The 25,538-nt window shown below is 41.9% G+C and overlaps 1 protein-coding gene across 1 annotated transcript in view; it reads right to left on the bottom strand.

Annotated features, from left to right (window-relative positions):
- Positions 1–25,538, bottom strand: part of LOC124787906 (tripeptidyl-peptidase 2) — a 281,148-nt gene that overhangs the window by 218,882 nt on the left and 36,728 nt on the right. Inside the window, exon 2 of the mRNA XM_047254886.1 lies at positions 16,156–16,284. Coding sequence (XP_047110842.1) covers positions 16,156–16,284 — 129 coding nt within the window. The remainder of the gene's footprint in view (positions 1–16,155; positions 16,285–25,538) is intronic.

The following is a 25,538-nucleotide window of genomic DNA, read 5'->3' as shown; positions in this document are numbered from 1 at the left end:
TTGTTGTTTCCATTTTACATACAATATGCTAAACATCTGGAAGTCCACAATTAGCATTTAACAAATCTCTTTTTTGAGCTTGAGATGTACGATAGTCCTCAAAGAGATAACATTCTCCGATATTGTATCAGCGAGATTTCCATTGGCATTCCTTACTTTTTATGATACTTCCTCTCAGAACAATATTTCTGGTGTCATTTTGGGAGTTTTGACAATATGAGTCATAGCCTCCACTTAAATATAATAAGTAGTTACATACGGGGTGTGATCAAAAAGAAACAGGTGGTGGTAGTGGTGATGGTGATTAACATTCTTAAGGAAATACAAAAATTCCCATTAGCCTACTTTTTGATCACACCTCGTATGTAGTCAAATATATATTTTAAGTTGCGATTGTGTAGTGAATGCACCCTCTGTTGTTGGCAGATGTGACATTAGAAAGGAGCTCTGAGAGCAAGGAGCAGTAATTCTGCCGTTTTCAGCTGTGAATACAACATGTTTGTATAGTATGGGACTACCCAATGTGTGCCGAGTACAAACCAAACCTTTATCCAACCTGAATAAATGCTTTACCAGGTTCTTGCCAAATCAGATTTGTCAGACTCAAGCTTTTGACACCTTCCTTCGCCATCACTGTCTGGAGATATTTCAGTCATTAGGTAATTAAGTTGACCTACTGAAATATCTCCTGACAATGATGACAGAGGAAGTCACTGAACGCTCCAGATTGACATATCTGACACAACAAGAGCTTGAAGCATTTGTTCAACAGTGTTGCTCTGAAAAACTGCGTTCACTTATTATTCAATCTATCACAACAAGTATTTAACCATTATTATTTTAAAAACTGTACAGGAAGTTCACGATATGGAAGCCTGCTCGGGATTTGTCTGACAAAATCGCAAGCAAACCCAGAATCACGATTTAGATAAAGTTAGAACAAGGCACAAATGACAATCAATTCAAAGCAGTCATTATGAAGCCTTAACAACTTAGGAAGGAAAACCATGGAACATCAATGGTCACAGTAAGTTTGGCTGAGGTAAACAGCCTGCATAAGCAAGCAGTGCCACTGAGCTGCAGCAGCAGCAGCAGCCGCTGCCGCCGCCGCCGCCACCGCCATTCATGCCAGGCTGCGGGAAACCCAGTGGGCTACAGCAATCCACACCACGAAATGGAAAACAGAGAGCGGCAACATCAGCCGCTTGGCGGCGGCGGCGGCGGCAGCAGCAGCAGCAGCAGCAGCAGCAGCAGAGGATTTAAGACGCGTTGGGTCCATAAAATGTATAAAAATTAATAATTTCAGTAGTATTTGCTGTAACACAGTTAGTTGCCAGTGATGGTGAATCTTCAGGAAATGACACTGAAGTTGCTCAATCTAGTACCCATAAAATGGCAGTGGATACAGTAAATTTAATACTGGAAGCTATACCTAAATTGAACGGCCAAGTGATTGGGGTTAAGCAAAATGATCCCATGTTGAAAACAAACTGAAGTTGGATATAGAAAGGATGTCAAGGGAATGTGTAAGGTTGAATGGCATAGTTAGGGACGAGATCTATAGAGTAGATCATAAGTTGGGACCAGAATGTTGTATATTGGAAGAAAGGCTCAAACACGATTTCAAAAGCAGTATTGCACAAATTTTAACTAATGTAGATGCGAGTCAACTAGTAATAGTAAAATCCATTAACCAAGTGCAGTTGAACTCGTCAGAAGTAAAGCAAAAAGTGTTAGCTGTAAATAAATGAGTATCAACAGCAGAGACTAATAAAGCGCACCCCCCCCCACACACACACACACACACACAAATTATATGAAGAGAAAATACTTAAACCCAGAGAAAGGAAGAACCATAAATTGTGCTTTTGTGATGCCTTTTATTAGCAATTCGTGAGTGAAAATTTGAAACAGTGCTGGGAGTTTCATGCTATAGATTTGTTTAGAATGTTAGGATAGGTTTCTAAATGGGACTAGTGATAGAGATAAAATTAAATTTGCAAATTTTTTTATTAGAAGGTGAAGCTTTATCATGGGTGATCAGAATAGTGGCAGTTTTTGAAGCTACGAGTATTCTGAAGAGGGATTTCTGTATACATAACTGGGAGAGACGAAGTGGTGTAGGATCCAAAATGCGTTTCTGAATGGATCACCTTACAGAGCAGATAGACAAAGCACGAGAGCAGTATGTAGGGAATAAATTAAAAAGCTAATGCATTTAGAGCAGTCTTTAGATGTACCGATTAATAATATTTTTACTCTACAATGGAGGCTACCATTACCAGATAATATTCAATGGGATTTGATTAATGCACCAAATGAAGACATTGGTAACGTCCTAGAATACATAGAAAGGATGGATGGTGCCACATATTTTACGACTGACAGTGCAAGCAGAACTGGCAAAAGGAAACACATGGAGATAGAAATAAAATGTGCCTGACCAGGCCGGATTCAGAAGGAGCAAAGAAAAGTACAATGGGCAACATAGGCCATGACTAGCGACAAGAAAATTTTTGGAAAACAATAATGCAAAAGATAATGCAAAATAAGCAGTTCTTCACAAAATAATGCAAAATTGGTGATTTTTATGAGATTTTGTGAATTTTGTAATTCTTGCCAGATAAAAATATTATGAACTCTGACAGCAGTTTCCTCATATTTGTAACTAAAAGTTACAGTACTGAACATTAAAACTGCACTTTGACTTTTAATCTCCTCAAGGTTGGAGTACAATTTTAAACTGACAGTTCAATTCCCATGTAGCAAACTTTGATGTGATGACAAAAATAGAATTTAAATTAGCAAAAATAATACTGAAAATGAAAAAAAAACATCACTGGATTTGGAAAAAGAATGAATTTGGTATAATACACCGAATTTGGCAAAATTAACGACCACAACAAATTTTGGAAAACAAACATCAAATTTGGCAAAAAAGAACAATGAATTTTGCAAAAAAAAAACAACACAGAATTTGGCAAAAAAGTGACACCTATGGGAAAATAACAACAATAAATCGACGGAAAAACGAACTGGGAGAGAGAGGGAGGGGGTGAGGGTGGGGAGGGGGGGGGGGGAGAACAGGAAAAGTAATAGTTGAACTGGCAAAAAGTAGTTACATTACATTTAGCAAAAAATTGCACTAAATGTGGCACATAGTAACAATGAATTGGGTAAGAAAACAGCAAATCTGGCAAAAAAATTACAACACACTTGGAAAAAAGAAAAACTGAAAAAAATGGCACTGAATCTGGCAAAAAAGCAACAAGGAATCTTTTAAAAAAATTTGGCTAAAGAATTACACTGTATTTGGTCAAAATAACCAACTTTGACAGAAAAGATACCAAATATGGCAAAACACAAATGTCCCAAAAAATACATAATTTGACAACAAAATGCACCAGATGTGGCAAAAATTGTACCCCAAATTTGGCAAAAAATAATAACAAATTTGGAACATTTATTAAATAATTTTCAAAAATCTGAATGTGGCCAAAAGTAGCACCAACTTTGGCAAAATTAACGCTGAATGTGGGGAAAAAACCATGGTATGCAGCCATAAAATGAAAAGTTTTTTTTCCCCCCATCTCTAGCCATGACACATGGAGCAAGGAAGAGAAACTTTTTGAAGCAGAAGTAATGGAATAATGGGAGGCACGACAGTAACAGAAAACTGGATCCCAAGAAACAGAAGGGAAAACAGAAGATTCAATGGACAAAGACAGCAAGGAGGCAGAAATGGAGTTTCAAACATGGAAAATGAGTAGGCATCCCACTGGAGATTCACATTGGGCTGAACAAGACCGGAATTGGAACAAGGACCAAGTGAGGTACAACAGCAGATAAAAACCAGCCAAAATATAAGGGAATGTTTTTTTACGGAAAGAATTTCAGGAGAAGGGAAATTTTGGCAAGATCTTTATATTTATCAACGGAAAAAGCACAACAGACAGCAGACTTAAGTTCATAGAAGAAGACTTTGGTGGTTTCTGTACGTGGGCAAAATGTAGTGCTTAAGCCATTGAGGCTGTGGGACCACTGAAAGGAAATGATGGGGATAAATGTTTGCAGCAGCCAGATAATGTGAATGAATGTGAGAAAGTAAATTTAGAAGTGAGTGATGTGCATGTTCATTGACATAAAAAGCTATGGTTCCACCAAAAAGACTCATGGTAAGTGTGGTGGTGACTCTTGTGTTGATATTACTGGTGATTTTGTGTTAATGATGAAGTGGATGGCAATGAAGTTGTTAATGTTGGAACTAGGAGCAATTCAAACAAAAATGTATCTGATTTTTGTAGAAAATGTTGATGGGGCATAAGTATTTCTAGTAGTGACATCAGATGTAACAGCTGAGAAGACAGTATACGATACCACAGAAACAAGGGAGTTAATATCATATACTGTTGAATCATTAGAAGGAATGAAGGAAGGAATATTAGAGTTTAATACTCCAACAATGATGTCATTGGTAATGGAGCACACACTCTAATGTTTCAAGGACAGGGAAGGTAACTGGCCGCACCCTTTCAAATAAACCATCCATGCATTTGCCTAGAACAATGCAAGAAAATTGCGCAAAACCAAAGCCTGGATGACCGAACATGAATTTGAACCATCATCCTCCAGAATGCGAGTCCAGTGTGCTAATCACTGCGCCATTCTGCTCTGCTGCATCACTGGAGACTGTTACACATGTCAAGAAGGGAAGGCTGCTGTCCTGAATTTATTGATATGGGTGATTTAGAAAGGTTACGGGAAGGAGATGATACCAGCAAGGGGAGATAATTGAATTTACAATGATTATAATAAGAAGTTCTGAAAAGAATTTGTTGTCTGTGTCACCAAATAAGTTTGAATTATTGGAAAGTCAATAAATACATGTTTTCCAGGGATCTGTTACGTAAAGTAAATGATGATAGGTCATGAAAAGATAAATAAATATTTAAAGATTAACTGAAAATACAGCCATTAGAAGAATAATATAGAACAGCAAACATATAGCCAGTTGCTTATAAATATACACATAAAAAATTCACCAAGAATTGTTAACGGAAGAAAAAGGGCCATAGGAAATATCAAAAAACATAATAAGAATGTAGACAGACCAAGTTTTAACTAGAATTGAAGAAAGTCATATATTTTAAGGTTTGTGAAAGTCATGCGATTTGCTGAGTGTGTGTTGAAGTGCACGAGTTTGGTTGTTGGGTATGAATGATAAACAGTGTTTTATGGTTTGTGTGTGTTATTGCTTTCCAAGCATCTAGATTGCTCCCATATGAGCGCAATGTGCTCCCTACCAAAAAGTATTCAAATACTTAACAGTAGTTATTTTAAAATCAGTAATAAAAATTCATAGGATAATCCAGTTATAGAAGTTTGTACAAGAGAATGTTGTCCCTCAGCAATGTGCACAATTGGTTGGTTGCTTGGTTTAAAGGAGGGCAGAAGGGGGGGGGGGGGGGGGGGGAGGGGTGGGGGGGGGGGGTGGAGACCAAACTGTGAGGTCATCAGACCCTTGTTCCAGGTAAAATAATTACACAAGGCAAAGAAGAAACACGAGACACATAGCACAATAACATGAGAAAGGAAGAACCAGAAGCACGACAGAACAACCAACACTACCACGGACAAAACAGAAAAAGAAAACCACAGAAGCAAGAAACAGGTAGAAGCAGTAAAAACAAGAAAGCAGATGACCGTGGCTGGCCAACCATGAGAATAAAAAGGAAAAGCCAGCTACTCTGCGACACATTAAAACATCCACCCTAAAAGCATTACGAGTGTAGAACACAAACGAACAAAGGACACATGCTAAAACTTATACAGAATGATAAAACCCACCGTCATATATCAAACGTAATACTAAATTAGCCGATGGGGCGGCGTGAGCTAAAATTAATGGCAACGAGTCCTGTAACGGAAAAGTGCATTGCAGGGCAGCCAAAAAAGGACAGCTAACCAAGATATGGGCCACTGTCAGCCGGACACTGCACCAACACTCAGGTGGGTCATCACAGCGAAGGAGTTAGCCATGTGTCACCCAAGCATGCCCAATGCGGAGCTGGCAGAGAACCACAGAGTTCCTGTGAGAAGCCCACATGGAGGACTGCCACACATTCGCAGTCTCCTTAATGGCATGCATCTTTTTGTGCGTGCTGAGGTTATGCCATTTCGTCTCCCAAAGCTGCAAAACCTTGCGGTACAGTACTGAACGCAGGTCAATTGCAGAGAAGCTGATCTCCATAAGAGGTTTCCGCATAGCCTATTTGGACAGCCTGTCGGCAAATTCATTGCCTGGGATTCCGACATTACCTGGGGTCCAGACAAACACAACTGAACGACTGGACCATTCCACGGCTTAGATGGACTCCTGGATGGTCGCTACCAAAGGATGACGAGGATAGCAGTGGTCAATAACTTGCAGGTTGCTCAAGGAGTCAGTACACAGAAGTAACAACTCCCCAGGACATGAACGGACATGCTCAAGAGGACGAGATATAGCCACCAGCTCGGCAGTGAAAACACTGCAGCCATTGAGCAAGGAATGCTGTTCAATATGTCCTTCATGGACATACGAAGCTTGGCCTCGGTACATGTCAAGAATCGACAGGAACTGGCAGCGGAGATCTGCGGGGTTAACTGAGTCCTTAGATCCATGTGAAAGGTCCAGACGAAGCCGCAGCCTATGTGTACACCATGAAGGTGTCTGTGATGGACCTCAAGTATAGGTGGTAAAGGCAAGGACTCCAGTTCAGAAATAAGGGATCGGACATCAACTGCAATTGGAAGCCCTGACCTGGGCTGCCAGTACGGGAGATGAACTGCTGTGGGTGGGAAAAGGAGACAGTGATTTGGATGTGCAGGGGAACTACGAATGTGCGCAATGTAACTGGTCAGCAGTTGTGCAAGCCTGCAATGGAAGGACTCAGGCCTCCACAAGGACGCTGGTCGCCGGACTCTTCCTAAAATCTTCTGTCGATAGGCGAACGCCACAGTGGTGCACTGGGTCCAGTAAACACAATGCTGTGGGCGCCTCCACCGATCCATAAACCAGACTCCCACAGTCAACGTGGGATTGAACAAGGGCTCTGTAGAGCTGCAGCAGCGGAGAGTAATCTGCATCCCAGTTAGTGTTGCTCAGGCAGCGGAGGGCTGACAAAGGTGAGATAGCCAAGTCAATAGGGTGTTGAAAACGAGTACTAAGAATCAGTGTCTCCACTACAGCGAGTGGATCATCATTAAGGTAACAGTCTGGTTCTGGATAAACGGTATGACACCGACAGAAGGGCATAACACATGAATTTGTGGCCGAGAACTGGAAATCTTGAGCTACAGCCCATGATGCACCTTGTGGATGGCTCCCTGTAGGCGCCGCTCAGCAACACCAGTACGAAATGAAGAAGTCATCTGCATACGGAGAAGGTGAGATGGACAGCCCTACAGCTGCTGCTAGACCATTAATCACCACTAAAAATAGAGGTACACTCAATACAGAGCCCTGCGGGACTCCATTCTCCCGGATATGGGAGGAACTATGGGAGGCACCAACTGGAACACGGAAAGTATGAAGCGACAGGAAATTTTGGATACAAATCAGAAGTGGGGCTCAGAGACCCCCCTCGTATAACGTAGTAAGGATATGACGTCGCCAGGTAGTGTCGTACGCTTTTCGTAAATCAAAAAAGACGGCAACCAGGTGTTGGCATCTGGAAAACGCTGTTCGGATGGCAGACTCGAGGAACACAAGATTATCAGTCATAGAGCAGCCCTGGCAGTAAGCCGCCCTGACATGAAGTCTTCTCTAGATTGTCGCACAGATGACAAAATGGTAGATATCGAAATAGATGACAGAGGGATAGAAAAATAATTAAAATCGCTCAAAACAGGAAAGGCCGCTGGAAATGATGGGATACCAGTTCGATTTTACACAGAGTACGCGAAGGAACTTGCTCACCCCTCCCCCTTCTTATAGTGGTGTACCGTAGGTCTCTAGAAGAGCGTAGTGTCCCAAGGATTGGAAAAGGGCACAGGTCATCCCTGTTTTCAAGAAGGGACGTCGAACAGATGTGCACAACTATAGATCTATATCTCTAACATCGATCAGTTGTAGAATTTTGGAACACATACTATGTTCGAGTATAATGAGTTTTCTGGAGACTAGAAATCTACTCTAATAGGAATAAGCATGAGTTTCAAAAAAGATGATAGTGTGAAACCCAGATTGCGCAATTCGTCCAGAAGACTCAGAGGGCCATTGACACAGGTCCCCAGGTAGATGCCGTGTTTCTTGACTTCCGCAAGGCGTTCGATACCGTTCCCCACAGTTGTTTAATGAACGAAGTAAGAGCATATGGACTATCAGACCAATTGTGTGATTGGATTGAAGAGTTCCTAGATAACAGAATGCAGCATGTCATTCTCAACGGAGAGAAGTCTTCCGAAGTAAGAGTGATTTCAGGTGTGCCGCGGGGGAGTGTCATAGGACCGCTGGTATTCACAATATATATAAATGACATTGTGGATAACATCGGAAGTTCAGTGAGGCTATTTGTGGATGATGCTGTAACATATCAATAGGTGTAACAATGGAAAATTGTACTGAAATGCAGGAGGATCTACAATGAATTGACGCATGGTGCAGCGAATGGCAACTGAATCTCAATGCAGACAATGCTGTGAATACACAGAGAGGAAGATCCTTTATCATTTAGCTACAACATAGCAGGTCAGCAACTGGAAGCAGTTAATTCCATAAATTATCTGGGAGTAGGTCTTAGGAGTGATTTAAAAAGGAATGACCACATAAAATTAATCGTCAGTTACGCAAATGCCAGACAGATTCATCGGAAGAATTATAAGGAAATGCAGTCCGAAAAAAAGGAGGTAGGTGACAATACACTTGTTCGCCCACTGCTTGAATACTGCTCACCGGTGTGGGATCCGTACCAGATAGAGTTGATAGAAGATATAGAGAAGATCCAACGGAGAGCACCGTGCTTCGTTACAGGTTCATTTAGTAATCGCGAAAGCGTTACAGAGATGATAGATAAACTCCAGTGGAAGACTCTGCTCAGTAGCTCGGTTTCAAGAACATACCTTCACCGAGGAGTCAAGCAGTATATTGCTCCCCCCTACGTATATCTCGCAAAGAGACCATGAGGATAAAATCAGAGAGATTAGAGCCCACACAGAGGCATACCGACAATCTTTCTTTCCAAGAACAATACGAGACTGGAACAGAAGGGAGAACTGATAGATGTACTCAAAGCACCCTCCGCTACACACAGTGAGGTGGTTTGCGGAGTATGGATGTAGATGTAGATGTAGATGTAGATGTAGATGGGCCACATGACTCCAGGACCCAACCCAACCGCTGATTAGTGAACACAGGGTTGTCTTAGCGAGATTGAATATTGTAATCCCCAAATCCTCAAAAAATAAACGAAAAATATACCTATTCAAAAAAGCAGATAAAAATTCACTTGACACCTTCCTGAGCAACAATTCCACTCATTCCAAGTTAATAATATAAGTGTACACCAGATGTGGCTTAAATTAAAAGAAATAGTATTGGCAGCAATTGAGAGATTTATACCAAATAAATTAACAAACGTTGGAGCTGATCCTCCTTGGTACACAAAATGCGTAAGAACACTGTTGCAGAAACAACAAAACAAACAAGCCAAATTTGAATAGATGCAATATCCCCAAGATTGGCGATCTTACAGAAGCTCGAAATTTAGTGCAGACTTCAATGTGAGATGCTTATAACAGTTTTCACAATGAAACTGTCTCAAAATCTGGCAGAAAATCCAAATAGATTCTGGTCGTATGTGAAGTATGTTAGCGGCAAGAAACAATCAACATCATCTCTGCGCGATAACAATGGAGATACTATCGAAGACAGTGCTGCCAAAGCAGAGTTACTAAACACAGCCTTACGAAATGCCTTCACAAAAGAAGAAAAAGTAAATATTCCTGAATTCGAATCGAGAACAGCTGCCAACATGAGTAATGTAGAAGTAAATATCCTCAGAGTAGTGAAGCAACTTAAATCACTTAATAAAAGCAAGTCTTCTGGTCCATACTGTATACCAATTAGGTTCCTTTCGGAGTATGCTGATGCATTAGCTCCATACTTATCATATACAACCATTCACTCGACGAAAGATCCGTACCCGAAGACTGGGAAGTTGCGCAGGTCACACCAATATTCAAGAAAAGTAGTAGGAGTAATCCACTAAATTACAGGCCCTTTCTAATTAACATCAATACGCAGCAGGATTTTCGAACATATACTGTGTTCGAACAATATGAATTACCTCGAAGAAAATGGTTTATTGACACACAGTCAACATGGGTTTAGAAAACATTGTTCCTGTGAAACGCAACTAGCTCTTTATTCACATGAAGTGCTGAGAGCTATTGACAAGGGTTTCAAATCGATTCCGTATTTCTGGATTTCTGGAAGGCTTTCGACACTGTACCACACAAGCGGCTCATAGTAAAATTGTGTCCTTATGGAATACCATCTCAGTTATGCGACTGGATTCGTGATTTCCTGTCAGAGAAGTCAGAGTTCATAGTAATTGATGGAAAGTAATCGAGTAAAACAGAAGTGATTTCTGGCGTCCCCCAAGGTAATGTTATAGGCCCTTTGCTGTTCCTTATCTATATAAACGATTTGGTAGACAATCTGAGCAGCTGTCTTCGGTTGTTTGCAGATGACGCTGTCGATTATCAACGAACAAAGTCATCAGAAGATCAAAACAAACTGCAAAACGATTTAGAAAAGATATCTGAATGGTGCGAAAAGTGGTAGTTGACCCTAAATAACAAAAAGTGTGAGGTCATCCACATGAATGTTGAAAGGAATTCGTTAAACTTCGGTTACACGAAAAATCATTCTAATCTAAAAGCAGAAAATTCAACTAGATACCTACATATTACAATTACCAACAACTTAAATTGGAAAGAACATACAGAAAATGTTGTGGGGAAGGCTAACCAAAGACTGTGTTTTATTGGCACGACACTCAGAACAATGTAACAGACCTACTAAGGAGACTGCCTACACTATGCTTGTCTGTCCTCTTATAGACTACTGCTGTGCAGTGTGGGATCCTTACCAGATAGAACTGATGGAGTAAATCGAAAAAGTTCAAAGAAAGGCAGCATGTTTTGTATTATCGCGAAATATGGGAGGGAATGTCACAGAAATGATACAGAATTTGGGCTGGACATCACTAAAAGAAAGGTGTTTTTTGTTGCGACAGAATCTTCTCACAAAATTTCAATCACCAACTTTCTCCTCCAAATGCGAAAATATTTTGTTAACCCTAACCTACACAGGGAGGAATGATCACCATGATAAAATAAGGGAAATAAGAGCTCGTACGGAAAGATATAGGTGTTCATTCTTTCCGCGCGCTATACGAGATTGGAATAATAGAGAATTGTGAAGGTGGTTCAATGAACCCTCTGCCAGCACTTAAATGTGATTTGCAGAGTATCCATGTAGTTGTAGATGTAGATACGTTCCAGCAGCTTACAAAGAACATTGGTGAGGCTGATGGGCCGATAGCTGATAGCTATCCACATCAAGTGGGTTTTTACCAGGTTTGAGCACCGGAATGATGGTGCTCTCCCGCCATTGTGAGGGAAAGACGCCACCGCACCAAATCTGGATGAAGATGACGAGGAGATGACGCTTGTAGTCAGATGAGAGATGTTTAATCACGTGACTGTGGATCCATCTCTGACCGGATCCAATCTGGCCCAGGAGCTGTGTCGGCGCAATCTGCAAGGGCACTGAAAAGCTCCCACTCTGTAAATGGGGCATTATAGCATTCGCTGTTGCATGTAGTGAATGAGAGGATGTTCCTCCCAGTCGCCATTTGAGTGTGCGAATGGAGGAAGGGTAATTCTCCGGCGCAGACACTCGAGCAAAGTGCTCGGCAATCGCGTTTGTGTCAGTAGATAACACGCCATTTATGTTAACGCCGGGAACATCTGTTGGGGTCTGGTATGTGCCGCATATGCTGCTATAGAGCTTGCTGACACTCCTTAATTACTTCAGCGACTTACGGCGACCACAGAGGGACTGCCTTTCGCTGGGGGGCACCCCAAAGAGTGAGGGATCATGTTTTCTGCCACAGAAACAATTGTTGTAGTCACCAGCTCAAACATCACATCAATGTTACCATATGGAGGAGATTCAACAGTGACAGCTAAGGTGAAAGTTTCCCAGTCTGCCTTGTTTATAGCCCATCTGGGCAGGCATCCGTGCGCCCCACGCCAGGGCAGTGACAGAAAGATGGGGGAAGTGGCCACTACCACACAGGTCGCATGTGATCTCCAGTGGATAGATGGGAGATGTCCTGGGCTGCAAATTGATAACTCAATGGCCAAGCAACTACCATGAGCCACACTGAAATGTGTGGCAGCCCTAGTATTTAAGAGGCAGAGTTCGAACTGAGACAGTAAAGTTTCGACACCTCTGTCTCAGCCAGTGCCACCCCCTAAGGGATTATGGGTATTAAAATCTCGCAAAAGTAGGAAAGGTTTATGGAGTTGATCAATCGGTGCAGTTAATACATTCAAAGATACTGCACCATCTGGAGGAAGATACACATTGCAGACAGTTATTTCCAGTGTCGTCCGTATTCTGGCAGCCACCGCTTCAAGAGGGGTTTGAAGGGGCACAGCCGTGGAGGGCACGGGTCTGCATTGCTGGGAACCAGTTTTCCTGGAAGGCAATACAGAAAGCAAGTGTGAAGCTTAACAGTTGCCATAGCTCAGCCAGGCAATGGAAAAAACCGCCGCAATTCCACTGGAGGATGATGTCATCTTGAGACTGGGAAGGCATGGAACATGCAATGAGGCAGTTTACGCCTCAGGATCACTTGCAGCCACCGACTTTTTGCCTGAGCAGTCTATATCCATTGTGTCTGAGGGTCTGGTGAGACCTAGGTCCTCAGCGGATGCTAGAATCTCCACCTCATCCGTAGTCGCACAGCTTGTAGGTAGGGATGGTGTGGGTGCCACTGCAATTTCCTTGGTCTTGGGGGACCTTCTTTTTGGATTTCTCTCACTGTTCCTTGGGCTTCCCTGGCTGGAAGGACTTCACTGATTCAGTCTCTGGGACTAAGGACGAGCGTGAAGCCCTACGACCAACAGGTTTTGGGCTCTTCAGCCACTGGCGGGCGTCATCTATCCCACTAGCAGAAACAGGGAATTGAGTGACCCAAGAGAACCCTTCCTAGCGAGAGGAGCCGACTAAGACTTATGCTTCTCTGGCTCAGAGATAGGGACTTGTATCCCTGCTGGTTGGGAGCGTGTTGTTCCCGAAGTAGGTGGTGTGGAAGCAGCAGGGAGGGAAGTGGCCCCCACCTTCAAGGGGACAGGTGCAGTCTTCTGGTTATGAGAGGGGCAGGAATGTGAGGAACTGATGGGGCAACAACTGTTCTAGTAGCGGCAGCGTAAGAGGACGTCATAGCCACAGGATGTAGGCGCTCACGTTCTCTCTTAGCCTCAGTGTAGGTCAGTTGGTCCAGTGTCTTACATTCCATGATTTTCTTTTTCTGTAAAATCCTGCAGTCTGGTAAGCAAGGTGAATTATGTTCTCTGCAGTTGACACAGATGGGAGGTGGGGCATGGGCTGTGATGGACGTTCACAACACAGACATCTGTCGCTGGAAGTACAGCGGGAAGACAATATGGCCGAACTTCCAGAACTTAAAGCACTGCATTGGGGGAGGGGTATATGGCTTGATGTCACAGCAGTAGACCATCACCTTGACTTTCTCGGGCATGTGTCACCCTCGAAGGCCAAGATGAAGGCACCAGTGGCAACCTGATTATCCCTCGGATCCATGACTGGGTAGAGGATGTTGCTTTTAAAAGACTGACTCGGAGCACATTTTGGACAAGCCCTTCACCTTCCCAAACTTGTCCTCCAAATGCTCCACTAAATACTGAGGTTTCAGGGACATAAAAGATTCCTCATCAACTCTCACACATAGGAGGTAACAGGGCGAATAAGCTTCACTGGCACCCTTGGCCTGGGGTTCCTCCCATGGTGTGGCCAGGGAGGGGAACGATTTGGTGTCATATTTCTTCGCACTGAAGTAAGATTTTGCCCACTTAGAGACTGCCGGCAGCGGACCACCAGCAAGAGACGATGTACTACCCTTCATGGCGTGTCATCCGCCCTCATGCCACTCACTCCGACCAGTGGCCTTCCCCACGGGTACCACCCAGCCTCAGCAAGGGCCACCTGGCAGGATAGCCATTGCCGGGAACGCCGATGCCCAGGGAGATGGGCATGAACTTCATGGCATACTTATTTCGCTTTGTGATAGATGGCGCTGTAATAGTCACAAACATATGGCTCGCAATTTTAGACAACAGTTGGTAACAGGCAGGTTTTTCAAATTAAAATACAGAACATAGTTACGTTTGAACATTTTATTTCGGTGTTCCAATGTGCTACATGTACCTTTGTGAACTTATCATTTCTGAGAATGCATGCTGTTACAGTGTGATTACCTGTAAATACCACATTAATGAAATAAATGCTCAAAATGTTGTCCGTCAACCTCAATGCATTTGGCAATACGTGTAACAACATTCCTTTCAACAGCGAGTAGTTCGCCTTCCGTAATGTTCGCACATGCATTGACAATGCACTGACACATGTTGTCAGGCGTTGTCGGTGGATCATGATAGCAAATATCCATCAACTTTCCCCACAGAAAGAAATCCAGGGACGTCAGATCCAGTGAACATTCGGACCATGGTATGCTTCGATGACCAATCCACCTGTCATGAAATACGCTATTCAATACCGCTTCAACCGCGCGCGAGCTATGTGCAGGACATCCACCATGTTGGAAATACATTGCCATTCTGTCATGCAGTGACACATCTTGTAGTAACATCGGTAGAACATTACACAGGAAATCAGCATACATTGCACCATTTAGATTGCCATCGATAAAATGGGGGCCAATTATCCTTCCTCCCATAATGCCGTACCATACATTAACCCACCAAGGGCGCTGATGTACCACTTGTCGCAGCCATCATGGATTTTCTGTTGCCCAATGGTGCATATTATGCCGGTTTACGTTACTGCTGTTAGTGAATGGCGCTTCGTCGCTAAATAGAATACATGCAAAAAATCTGTCATCGTCCCGTAATTTCTTGTGCCCAGTGGCAGAACTGTACACTACGTTCAAAGTCACCGCCATACAATTTCTGGTGCATAGAAATACGGTACGGGTGCAATCGATGTTGATGTAGCATTCTCAACACAGACGTTTTTGAGATTCCAGATTCTCGCACAATTTGTCTGCTACTGATCTGCGGATGAGCCGCGACAACAGCTAAAACACCTACTTGGGCATGATCATTTGTTGCAGGTGGTGGTTGATGTTTGACATGTGGCTGAACACTTCCTGTTTCTTTAAATAACATAACTATCTGGCAAACGGTCCAGACACTTGGATGATGTCGTCCAGGATACCAAACAGCATACATAGCACACGCCTGTTGGGCATTTTGATCTCAATAGCCATACATCAAAACGATGTTGACCTTTTCCGCAGTTGGTAAACGGTCCATTTTAACACGAGTAATGTATCACGAAGCAAATACCACCCGTACTGGTTGAATGTTACATGATACCACATACTTATACGTTTGTGACTATTACAGTGCCCTCTATCACAAAGCGAAAAAAATTGGTCCAACTAAAACATTCATATCTCTTTACATACTACACAAATATGTAATAAAAAATGGGGGTTCCTATTTAAAAAAACACAGTTGATATCCGTTTGACCTATGGCAGTGCCATCTAGTGGGCCAACCAAAGCGCCATCTGGTTTCCCCCTTCAAGCTAGACGAGTTTCGTTCTTTGTAGTTTTTTTTTTCGATTGATGCTTATTTCGTGAGATATTTGGCCCGGTCACTATCAATGGACCACCCTTTATGTATATACATATGTGTGCGTGCAAGTGCATGTGCGCGCGTGCGCAACCAATCATTCAAGAGCTAATGACTTATTGCCTTTCCTCAGTTTTTGTTTATTATTTCCATCCCAAAATTGCCATTATTGAACCATACTGAAATATATTTCCTTACCTTGAGCTGCCTCCCTGTAACGCCTTGTATCTTGCCATCCTGTGCACGTACCACAACTGAAGTGTCAACATCACCAGCACCACTACAGTCATAGCGTTCAATCACTTTAGGCTTTCCTTCACTAGTCACCTGCAATGGCAAACAAATTAAATCAGGACACTACTGTGTGAATGTTCGAACCACCATGCATAGAATTTTATCTCTCTCTATTGCACTGCTGATTGCTATAAAATCATTAGAGGTCTTGTGATGAAGCAAGCTGGGATATTTTTACTTCCCCTCTTGTTTTGCCTTCTGCCTCCTTGATTTGTTGTTTTTTTAACTAATTATCATTAACATATGTGAGTATAATCTGCATTTATAAAAGAGAAAGATTGGCCTACAGCTTTAAGCAATGTAACACCAGATCTAATTTGGTGCTTAGTTTTATGGATGCAATTGATTTTCTAATTTATTTTGACTATTCCTAGTTAGTATCTTTCATTATAGGGTGAAATCAGTAATTGTTTTGTAGCTTAAATTCTATTGTTGACTTTTACACAAATATAAGTTCTTATTAAACATTTGGAAGACCAGACACTAGACTTCTTTAAGTATTTATTTGGCTCTATTTGAAAACATGTTAGCAAAGCCAGACCTTAATTCGAAAGTAATGAACAGTTTTGACAAAAGTATTGTATGTGTACTTATATTTGTTAATGTCATGATTTAAACAAATCATTCGGCTTAACCCTCGTAGTAGAAGAAACTGTTAAAAAGAACCAGTTTTTCGATGTATTCAGTTAATTTAATGAGTAATTTAAAGAGTAATTTCTGTAATTTAAACTTCGAACAATGTGTAGTTTCAGTACCTATTATTGTGAGGATATATAAGGGCCTGATTTTTGGTCCCGAAACAGTCAGTCCACGACCGAGTTTCAGACAAGAAACCTCTGTTGGTTAAAATAACAATGCTTCAACTTAACTGTGGAATAGGCCTAAGTGTTACACAATCAGGCTGTGTGTAAACACAATGACAGTGTCTGCTCCATAGGTACCTTTCTATTCTTCAAGAACTGTGAACTTTATGGTTAGGTTTTTACTGCTTGTAGATGTTCAATAGTAAACTGGTTCAATAGTAAACTGGTTCAATAGTAAACTGGTTCAATAGTAAACTGGTTCAATAGTAAACTGGTTCAATAGTAAACTGGTTCAATAGTAAACTGGTTCAATAGTAAACTGGTTCAATAGTAAACTGGTTCAATAGTAAACTGGTTCAATAGTAAACTGGTTCAATAGTAAACTGGTGTAGCAGTTGGAGGTTCACCTGGAAACTATTAATGATGTGCATATGGGGGGCTGTGAAAAGTGAAATTAAACACCTGTGAAATACAAATGTGCACGTGTCGGCTACATCATTTACAGTAGACAGTACTGCACTTCCACCCCCTATTTTTTCAGCCAGTGCATCGACACCAAGGACAATAAATGAAGAAATAAAGAAGGTGAACATTGTCACAATCTGTCTTCATGGTAGAATCCAATCAACATGAAGTGTAAATGAGGAGTTTATACAACGGCAATAGTGCAGCAAGTAACAAGGCTGCATAAGGCTGCAAATTCAGAAGCAGGCTAGGTTAACAACCAAAGCTCCTAGACCGAAGCAAAGATATTCGCCGCATGAATGAAATATCGTCACCTGAGATGATAAAAAAAATCCATCAGAAAATTTGGAAATTGGGAGTGTGTTTTTGTATGAAAATCTCAAAGAAATGCCACTATCTGACAGTTCTGCTGTCATGTTTTCATAACAACAACATATTCTGCATTGAATATTGATATTTTGAGAACAAGAATACAACTGAAAGTGATAATTCAGTGCATTTTCGATGGTGATCATATCTTTCGTGTGATGCAAAGAATGAACTGGTGTCAGTTTGTGGTAATTTGGTGTGTTGCAAACATTCAATAGATTTCAGTTCGTGTAAAAAATGCCACCAGCGCATTTGAGATGGACTAATAATGTATGCAGTGTTTGGAGGCAATTCGAATGAGAATTTCTCAAGTACAATCCATTATGGCCCCAGAACAAGAGATCCAATAAAAAAAATAAATAAAAAAAAAGAAAGAAAAAGGGGGGGTGGGGAGAGAGAGAGAGAGAGAGAGAGAGAGAGAGAGAGAGAGAGAGAGAGAGAGAGAGAGAGACATGTTTGGTTGACTGAACAAGCTACTTTGTCAGTGAAAAATAAAGATGTTGAAAATTCAAAGTTCATCAATTGCATTCATTTAATCTGATCAATTCCATTACTGATTCGCACGAAGTGGATTTAACCAATTTCAATTCCTGTATTCATTCGATTTGCCAAGAACGCCATCACATAATTTGCAGCTCAAGGTTGACTTAGTGATAATCATGCCACGCAATCTGAATGAAATGGAACTATGCAGTGGAACAAGACTCGTTGCTAAGAAGCTGATGAACAACACGACTAAAGCAACAACAATCATAGGGAAGTTCAAAGGCGAGGATGTTCCGAGTCTGACCAACTTGATGTTTCAATTTAAGCATGTCCAGTTTCCAGTTTGCCTTTAAGTCGCAATGATGATTAATAAATCACAACACCAGTCGTTGGAAGTGTGTGCAATAAACCCTGAATAAATGTTTTTTCCATGGGCAGTTGTACATGGTGTGCTGATGGGTTAATAAGCCATCTGTGCTACTTGTTTTCTCTCCACAAGGAAAGACAGGAAATATCGTTCATCACCAAGTGTTGCATTGAATGCCTTAAAAGCACAACAAATTACTGTAAAAACAACAAATTCAGATTTATTTAATTTCAATAAATTAATTATCTTAAATTGTTTTGTTCCGATTCACACCAATTGAAGGGTTCAGTTGCATGAATCCCTTCTTGACTGACACACACAATGCACAGCCTACATCCCTGCAGATATAGACGTACCATAGAATGAACACTTTTTACTAAGCTTGCTACGAGAAAGAACATGCAAAGCTGTGCTGGGAAATTTTGTGGTTTTGCTTTCCTTTTTGCAGTCATTTTTAAAAGAAAATAGGAAAGTTGTGCTTATGGATAGTTTTATAATCCTACCTGTTCATAGATTAAAACCATGCAGAATACTTTCAGTAAAACTACTATCTTCACAGATCCAGGTGCTGGAAACGCCTCTCTCATATCCTGTGTACTTGCCATTGCAACCAATTTACCCATTCATTTTGACTTCTATTCACAATCAAGGTTCCATTTGGAATAACAACAAATAAGATCGGAGAGAGGAGTATCTGGACAGATAAGGGGAGAGGAAATGGATATGAAGAAGATGAAGGGGGATACGGAGAGAGAGATGAGGGAGGAGAAGATGGATAGAGAGAGTGTGGGATAAGCAATGTGTAGGGACAGGTATTGGGGAAGGGGTGCAGGGGATGGAGGAGGAGGAGATGGACAAAGGATGGGGGGGGGGGAGGAGGAAAGGGATATAGAGGGGGAGGGGAAGGATATTAGGATGTATATCTAATTCCCATACATATTCAGCAACTGCAAAGCATTGCTGGGTTTGCCAGTATGTAGATAAACTACATAACTATGTGAGCTTTACACACTAGGCATATCAGCAAATTATCAATTGGCTCATGGTGAAAGGAACTTGCTACTAAAGTAATTTCAAAAACTATATGAGAAAACAGCAAATGGAATGAAATATTTGACACATTACACGCTATTACGATTGTTCTTACAATATTTTTCACAGGTGAATTATTTGGAATGAATGAGGCCCTTTATTACACGGACGTAGCATCTTCACAATACTAACCCCCCCCCCCCCCCTCTTGCTCAAACTAAATGCATACAAACACATTACCAGAAGAAGGGATAAATCATTTTCAACTGTCCATCAAATGCCAAAACAAATACAATAAATAGACAAGCATACAAATTTATAAAGGTTGCTGAAACTCAAAGCTTGAGATATTTGAAGACTTCAAGTAGCGAACGATATGAAAAAAAAAGACAAAGAATGGGTAAGTTGCACAGATATGGAAGCAAGGAAAATCAGTATTTAATGGCCTATCTATGAGAGATCATCAGAGACATTGCACAAGCTCAGACTGGGGAAGGGTTGGGATGGAAATCTGCCATGCCCATTCAAAAGAACCATCCTGGCAGTCACCTTAAGCAATTTAGAGAAATAATGGAAAACCTAAATCTGGTGGTTGGATGGTAATTTGAACTGTCATCCTTGTGAATACAAGTCCAACTCCTTACTACTGCATCACCTTGCTCAATAACTCACTTCAAGTCATTGGTGTAACATCCTATATGCGAGTGGTTGGCTGACAGTATTAAAATGCATCCTTTTAAATAAGACCTATTTATTACAAGAATGATCTACGAGGGTGGTTTGAAAATTTCATGGAATCACCACGAGAGGTCAGCACTAGCGCAACGAGCTGTTCACGTGTCATTCATTCATTCATTCATTGGACCGTTGCCTGTAAACATGTGCCATGTCAGTGCAGTTGGAAGAGAGCTCTGTTGTTGTTCCTGTGTAGTGATTTGCAAAGATGGGAGGAAATAAAAAAAAAAAATAAACGAGATTCAAGCAGTGATTAAATACTCTGTAAAGAAAGGTATGAAAGCAAAGGACATTATGCCAATTTCCAGAGTACACCGAGGGACACTGCTCCTTCATTTTCAACTGTTGTCAAGTGGACAAATGAATTCAAATTTGGTCAGGGGAGATTAGATGATGATCCGTGCAGTGGTTAGCCAAGATATGTTACTACTCCAGAAATCATTGCAAAAGTGCACAAAATGGTCATGGAGGATCACCAATTGAAAGTGCGTAATATTGGTCACACTTTACAGATGTCATCTGAAAGGGTATATCACATTTTAACTGAAGAATTAGAAATGAAAAAATTATCTGCAAGATAGGTGTCACGAATGGTGAAACGCGTCTGCACACTTGTGCCATCGCCATGGCAAAATTACATGAACTAAGGTATGAATTGTTGCCACACCTGTCTTATTCACCTGATATGACTCCATCAGACTTCCATCTCTCCCCAAAACTGAAAATTTTTCTTGGTAGATGAATATTCACTTCAAACGAAGAATTGATAGCCAGAGTTGACAACTATTTTGCAGGCCCGGAGGAAACTTTTTCACGATGGGATCAAGGCACTAGAACATCATCAGACCAAGTGCATTAATCTACAAGGAGACTACGGAGACTACATTGAAGAAAAAAAAAAGTTTCAGTGATTTCAGCACTTTTTTTCTATTCCATTCTGAGAACTTTTCAAACCACCCTCATAAATACAACTTCTGAGAATAATTTCTACACAACTTGAAAACAGCACTGTCTTGAAAAGCAAGGAAGATTAATAACAACACTGCCCTACTAACCTGGGAGCTCATAGGCACCTATGGTTGAACAGCAAGGTGTCTTAACATCAAGGTCCCATGATGTGTTCAGCTCGTAGGCAATTACATGCAAGCAGTGCAATGCTGTGCCCTTGGCAGCCGGTGACTGAAGTGCAACAGGGGACATGGCTCACAGTGAGGGCAGCAAGACACCATGGTGGACAACTCCACTCCAGCAGGCGTGGCTGGGTCTGCTGCAGAACTTTTAACAGAGACTGGTTGTCTGTCTGCCAGAGCCCCGAGTATAACTGGCTTTCAAAGAGTGGAACGCTGACCTAAATAGGTCCCTGCAGAAGGATAAATCCACTGTGCCACATGGACAAAAGACCACAGGGATGTAACTTGGAACCATGACTGCAGTGACATTGCTGTGACTTACACACCATATTGTGGTAAGACTGGCAGCCTGGATGATGTGGCAGCCACATGCTGTTTGAATGAACACAGCACCATTACTACCTACAAATGTGGTCCAGCCCTGCATATACCACAGTTGAAAGGTGAGAAGTAGTAAGCAAAGAAGATCTCATAATGGACAATCTTATGAATATGAATGCTGTAAGGTTGTTGCTGTTAATGAACACATTCATTATTTGATTAGCAGCTACTTCACTTCACGGGTAAAACAATTGTATGAAGAGTCGCAAGGGGAGTGCTCCTTAGTGTTTTGACTGTGGGATTGTGGGGGACAGTAAGTGACTGGTGAGACAAAGCATGGTATATCTATTTCTGGACAAGGTTTGGAGGTAATTGCCATCTGTAAAGGGCTCAGTGAGGCCCTTGGTATATTTGGAGAGAGACTGCTTATGATTACCAATGTGATGACCCCGAGTGGCTAGGCTGTCTGGAAGTGACTAGTGTGGAATGGTTGACAGCTGTTGGGGTGGAAGAACTGTTAGTGGTTGGTAGGTCTGATGTGCACAGAGGTATTTGTGTATCCATCCTTGAGGCTGACGTTGATATTGAGGACGGTGGTTTGTTGGGCTCAGGAGAACCAGGTGAAACAAACGGGAGAGAAGGTGTTGAGGTTCTGGAGGAATGTGAATAGCGTGTTTTCACCCTTGTTTCAGGGCACGAAGATGTCATTAATAAATATGAACCACATGAGGGGTGTGGGATTCTGCATGACTGGGAAGGATTCCTCTAGACTGCCCACGAATAGGTTTACACAGAATGGTGCCACGTGGGTGTCCACTGATGTACCATGGATTTGATTGTAGGTAATGCCTTTAAAAGAGCAGTAATTATGAGTGTAGATATAATTTGTTATGGTGACAAGAAAGGAGGTTGTAGGTTTGTAGTCAGTCAGACATTGGGAAAGATAATGCTCAATTCCGAGAAAGCTGTGGACATCATGTCGTAAGTCTGGACAGGGGTGGCATTGACTACGATGAGCACGGTGCTGTGTTGCAAAAGAACAGGAACTGTGTAGAGTCAATGGAGGGAACTGTTGGTGTCTTTTAGACAGGAGGATAGGTTAAGGGTTATAGGCCGAAGGTGTGCAGAACTGTAGACCTGTATCTCTAACTTCAATCACTTGTAGAATATTGGAGCACATCTTATGTTCGAGTATAGTGACTCTTCTGGATACTAGAAATCTACTCTGCAGGAATCAGCACGGGTTTCGAAAAAGACGATCGTGTGAAACCCAGAATGCACTATTTGTCCACGAGATTCAGAGGGCCATAGACACGGGTTCCCAGGTAGATGCCGTGTTTCTTGACTTCCGCGAAGCATTTGATACCGTTCCCCACAGTCGTTTAATGAATTAAGTAAAAGCATATGGACTATCAGACCAATTGTGTGATTGGATTGAAGAGTTCCAAGATAACAGAACACAACATGTCATTCCCAATGGAGAGAAGTCTTCCGAAGTAAGAGTGATTTCAGGTGTGCCGCAAGGGAGTGTCATAGTACTGTTGCTATTCACAGTATATATAAATGACCTTGTGGATAACACCGGAAGTTCAGTGAGGCTATTTGTGGATGATGCTGTAATATATCGATATATATAACAATGGAAAATTGTACTGAAATGCAGGAGGATCTACAACGAATTGACGCATGGTGCAGGGAATGGCAATTGAATCTCAATGTAGACAAGTGTAATGTGCTGTGAATACACAGAAAGAAAGATCCTTTATCATATAGCTAAATATAGCAGGTCAGCAACTGGAAGCAGTTAATTCCATAAATTATCTGGGAGTAGGCATTAGGAGTGATTTAAAAAGGAATGACCACATAAAATTAATCGTCAGTTACGCAAATGCCAGACAGATTCATTGGAAGAATTATAAGGAAATGCAGTCCGAAAACAAAAGAAGTAGGTGACAATACACTTGTTCGCCCACTGCTTGAATACTGCTCACCGGTGTGGGATCCGTACCAGATAGAGTTGATAGAAGATATAGAGAAGATCCAACGGAGAGCACCGTGCTTCATTACAGGTTCATTTAGTAATCGTGAAAGCGTTACAGAGATGATACATAAACTCCAGTGGAAGACTCTGCTCAGTAGATCGGTACGGGCTTTTGTTGAAGTTTCAAGAACATACCTTCACCGAGGAGTCAAGCAGTATATTGCTCCCTTCTACGTATATCTCGCGAAGAGACCATGAGGATAAAATCAGAGAGATTAGAGCCCACACAGAGGAATACCGAAAATCTTTCTTTCCACAAACAATACGAGACTGAAATAGAAGGGAGAACCGATAGAGGTACTCAAGGTACCCTCCGCCACACACAGTCAGGTGGCTTGCAGAGTATGGATGTAGATGGGTTGGTCCACAAGGGGTGAGATTCTCTCTATGGAGGCACAATAACCAGAAGCAATGGGTTGTCCTAGGTGGCTGTATTTACGAACTTCAGGAAACATGTAGAAGGCAGGAGTGTGGGAAATAGTGTGGGCGAGGAGGGATATAGACACAAGGGAGAGGTTCTGTGATGGACCTAAGGATTGGAGGAGAGACTGTAGATCACACTGGGTTTCTGGAATGGGGTTACTGTGGTAGAGTTTGTGCGTAAATATCTGATATCTGGTGGAATCCTCCTGGAATTGAGCATTATCTTTCCCAATGTCCAACTGACTACAAACCTACAACCTCCTTCCTGGTCACCAAGACCAATTACATTCACACCCATAATTACCGCTCCTTTGAAGGAATTACCTACAATCAAATCCACAGTACATCAATGGACACCCATATGGCACCATTCTTGTGAACCTAATCGTAAACAGTTTAAAGGAATCCCTCCTGATCACACAGACTCCCAATCCTTTCAACTGCTTAAGATTCGTTAATGACATCTTCATGCTCTGGAACAAGGGTTAAGACTCCCTACTCACATTCCTGCAGAACCTCACCAACTTCTCCCATGTTCGCTTCACCTGGTTCTCCTCAGCCCAACAAGGCACATCCTCAATACCAGCTTCAGCCTCAAGAATGTACACATCAGTACCTTCATCCATATCAGATCTATCACTAACTAACAGTATCTCCACTCCAACAGCTATCAACCATTCCACACCAGGGAATCACTTCCAGACAGCCTAGTCACCTGGAGGTCATCACATCTGTAGTCATTAGCAGTCTCTCTCCAAATATGCCAACAGCCACACAAAGGTCTTCACAGACTGCAATTACCCTCCAAACCTTGTCCACAAACAGATACTCCATGTCTTCTCACACCATTCACCTACCATCCCCCCTTACACCCCTAGACAAACCACAAAGGAGCACATCTCATCATTCAGTATCACCTGGGACTGGAACAACTTAATCACATTTTCTGCAACTGTGATGATTCTCTCTTATTCTGCCATAAATTCAAAATGTCCTGCTCACCCCTCCAACAGTGGCATTCTGCCACCCACCGACCTATGCAATATCCTTGTCTATCCCTAAACCACCCCGTTCCCAATCACATATCTCTGCTGTGGCGACAGACAGACAAGACA

The sequence above is a fragment of the Schistocerca piceifrons genome, chromosome 3 (assembly GCF_021461385.2).
Source record: "Schistocerca piceifrons isolate TAMUIC-IGC-003096 chromosome 3, iqSchPice1.1, whole genome shotgun sequence".
NCBI lineage: Eukaryota > Metazoa > Arthropoda > Insecta > Orthoptera > Acrididae > Schistocerca > Schistocerca piceifrons.
This window is presented reverse-complemented; position numbering and strand designations above follow the sequence as displayed.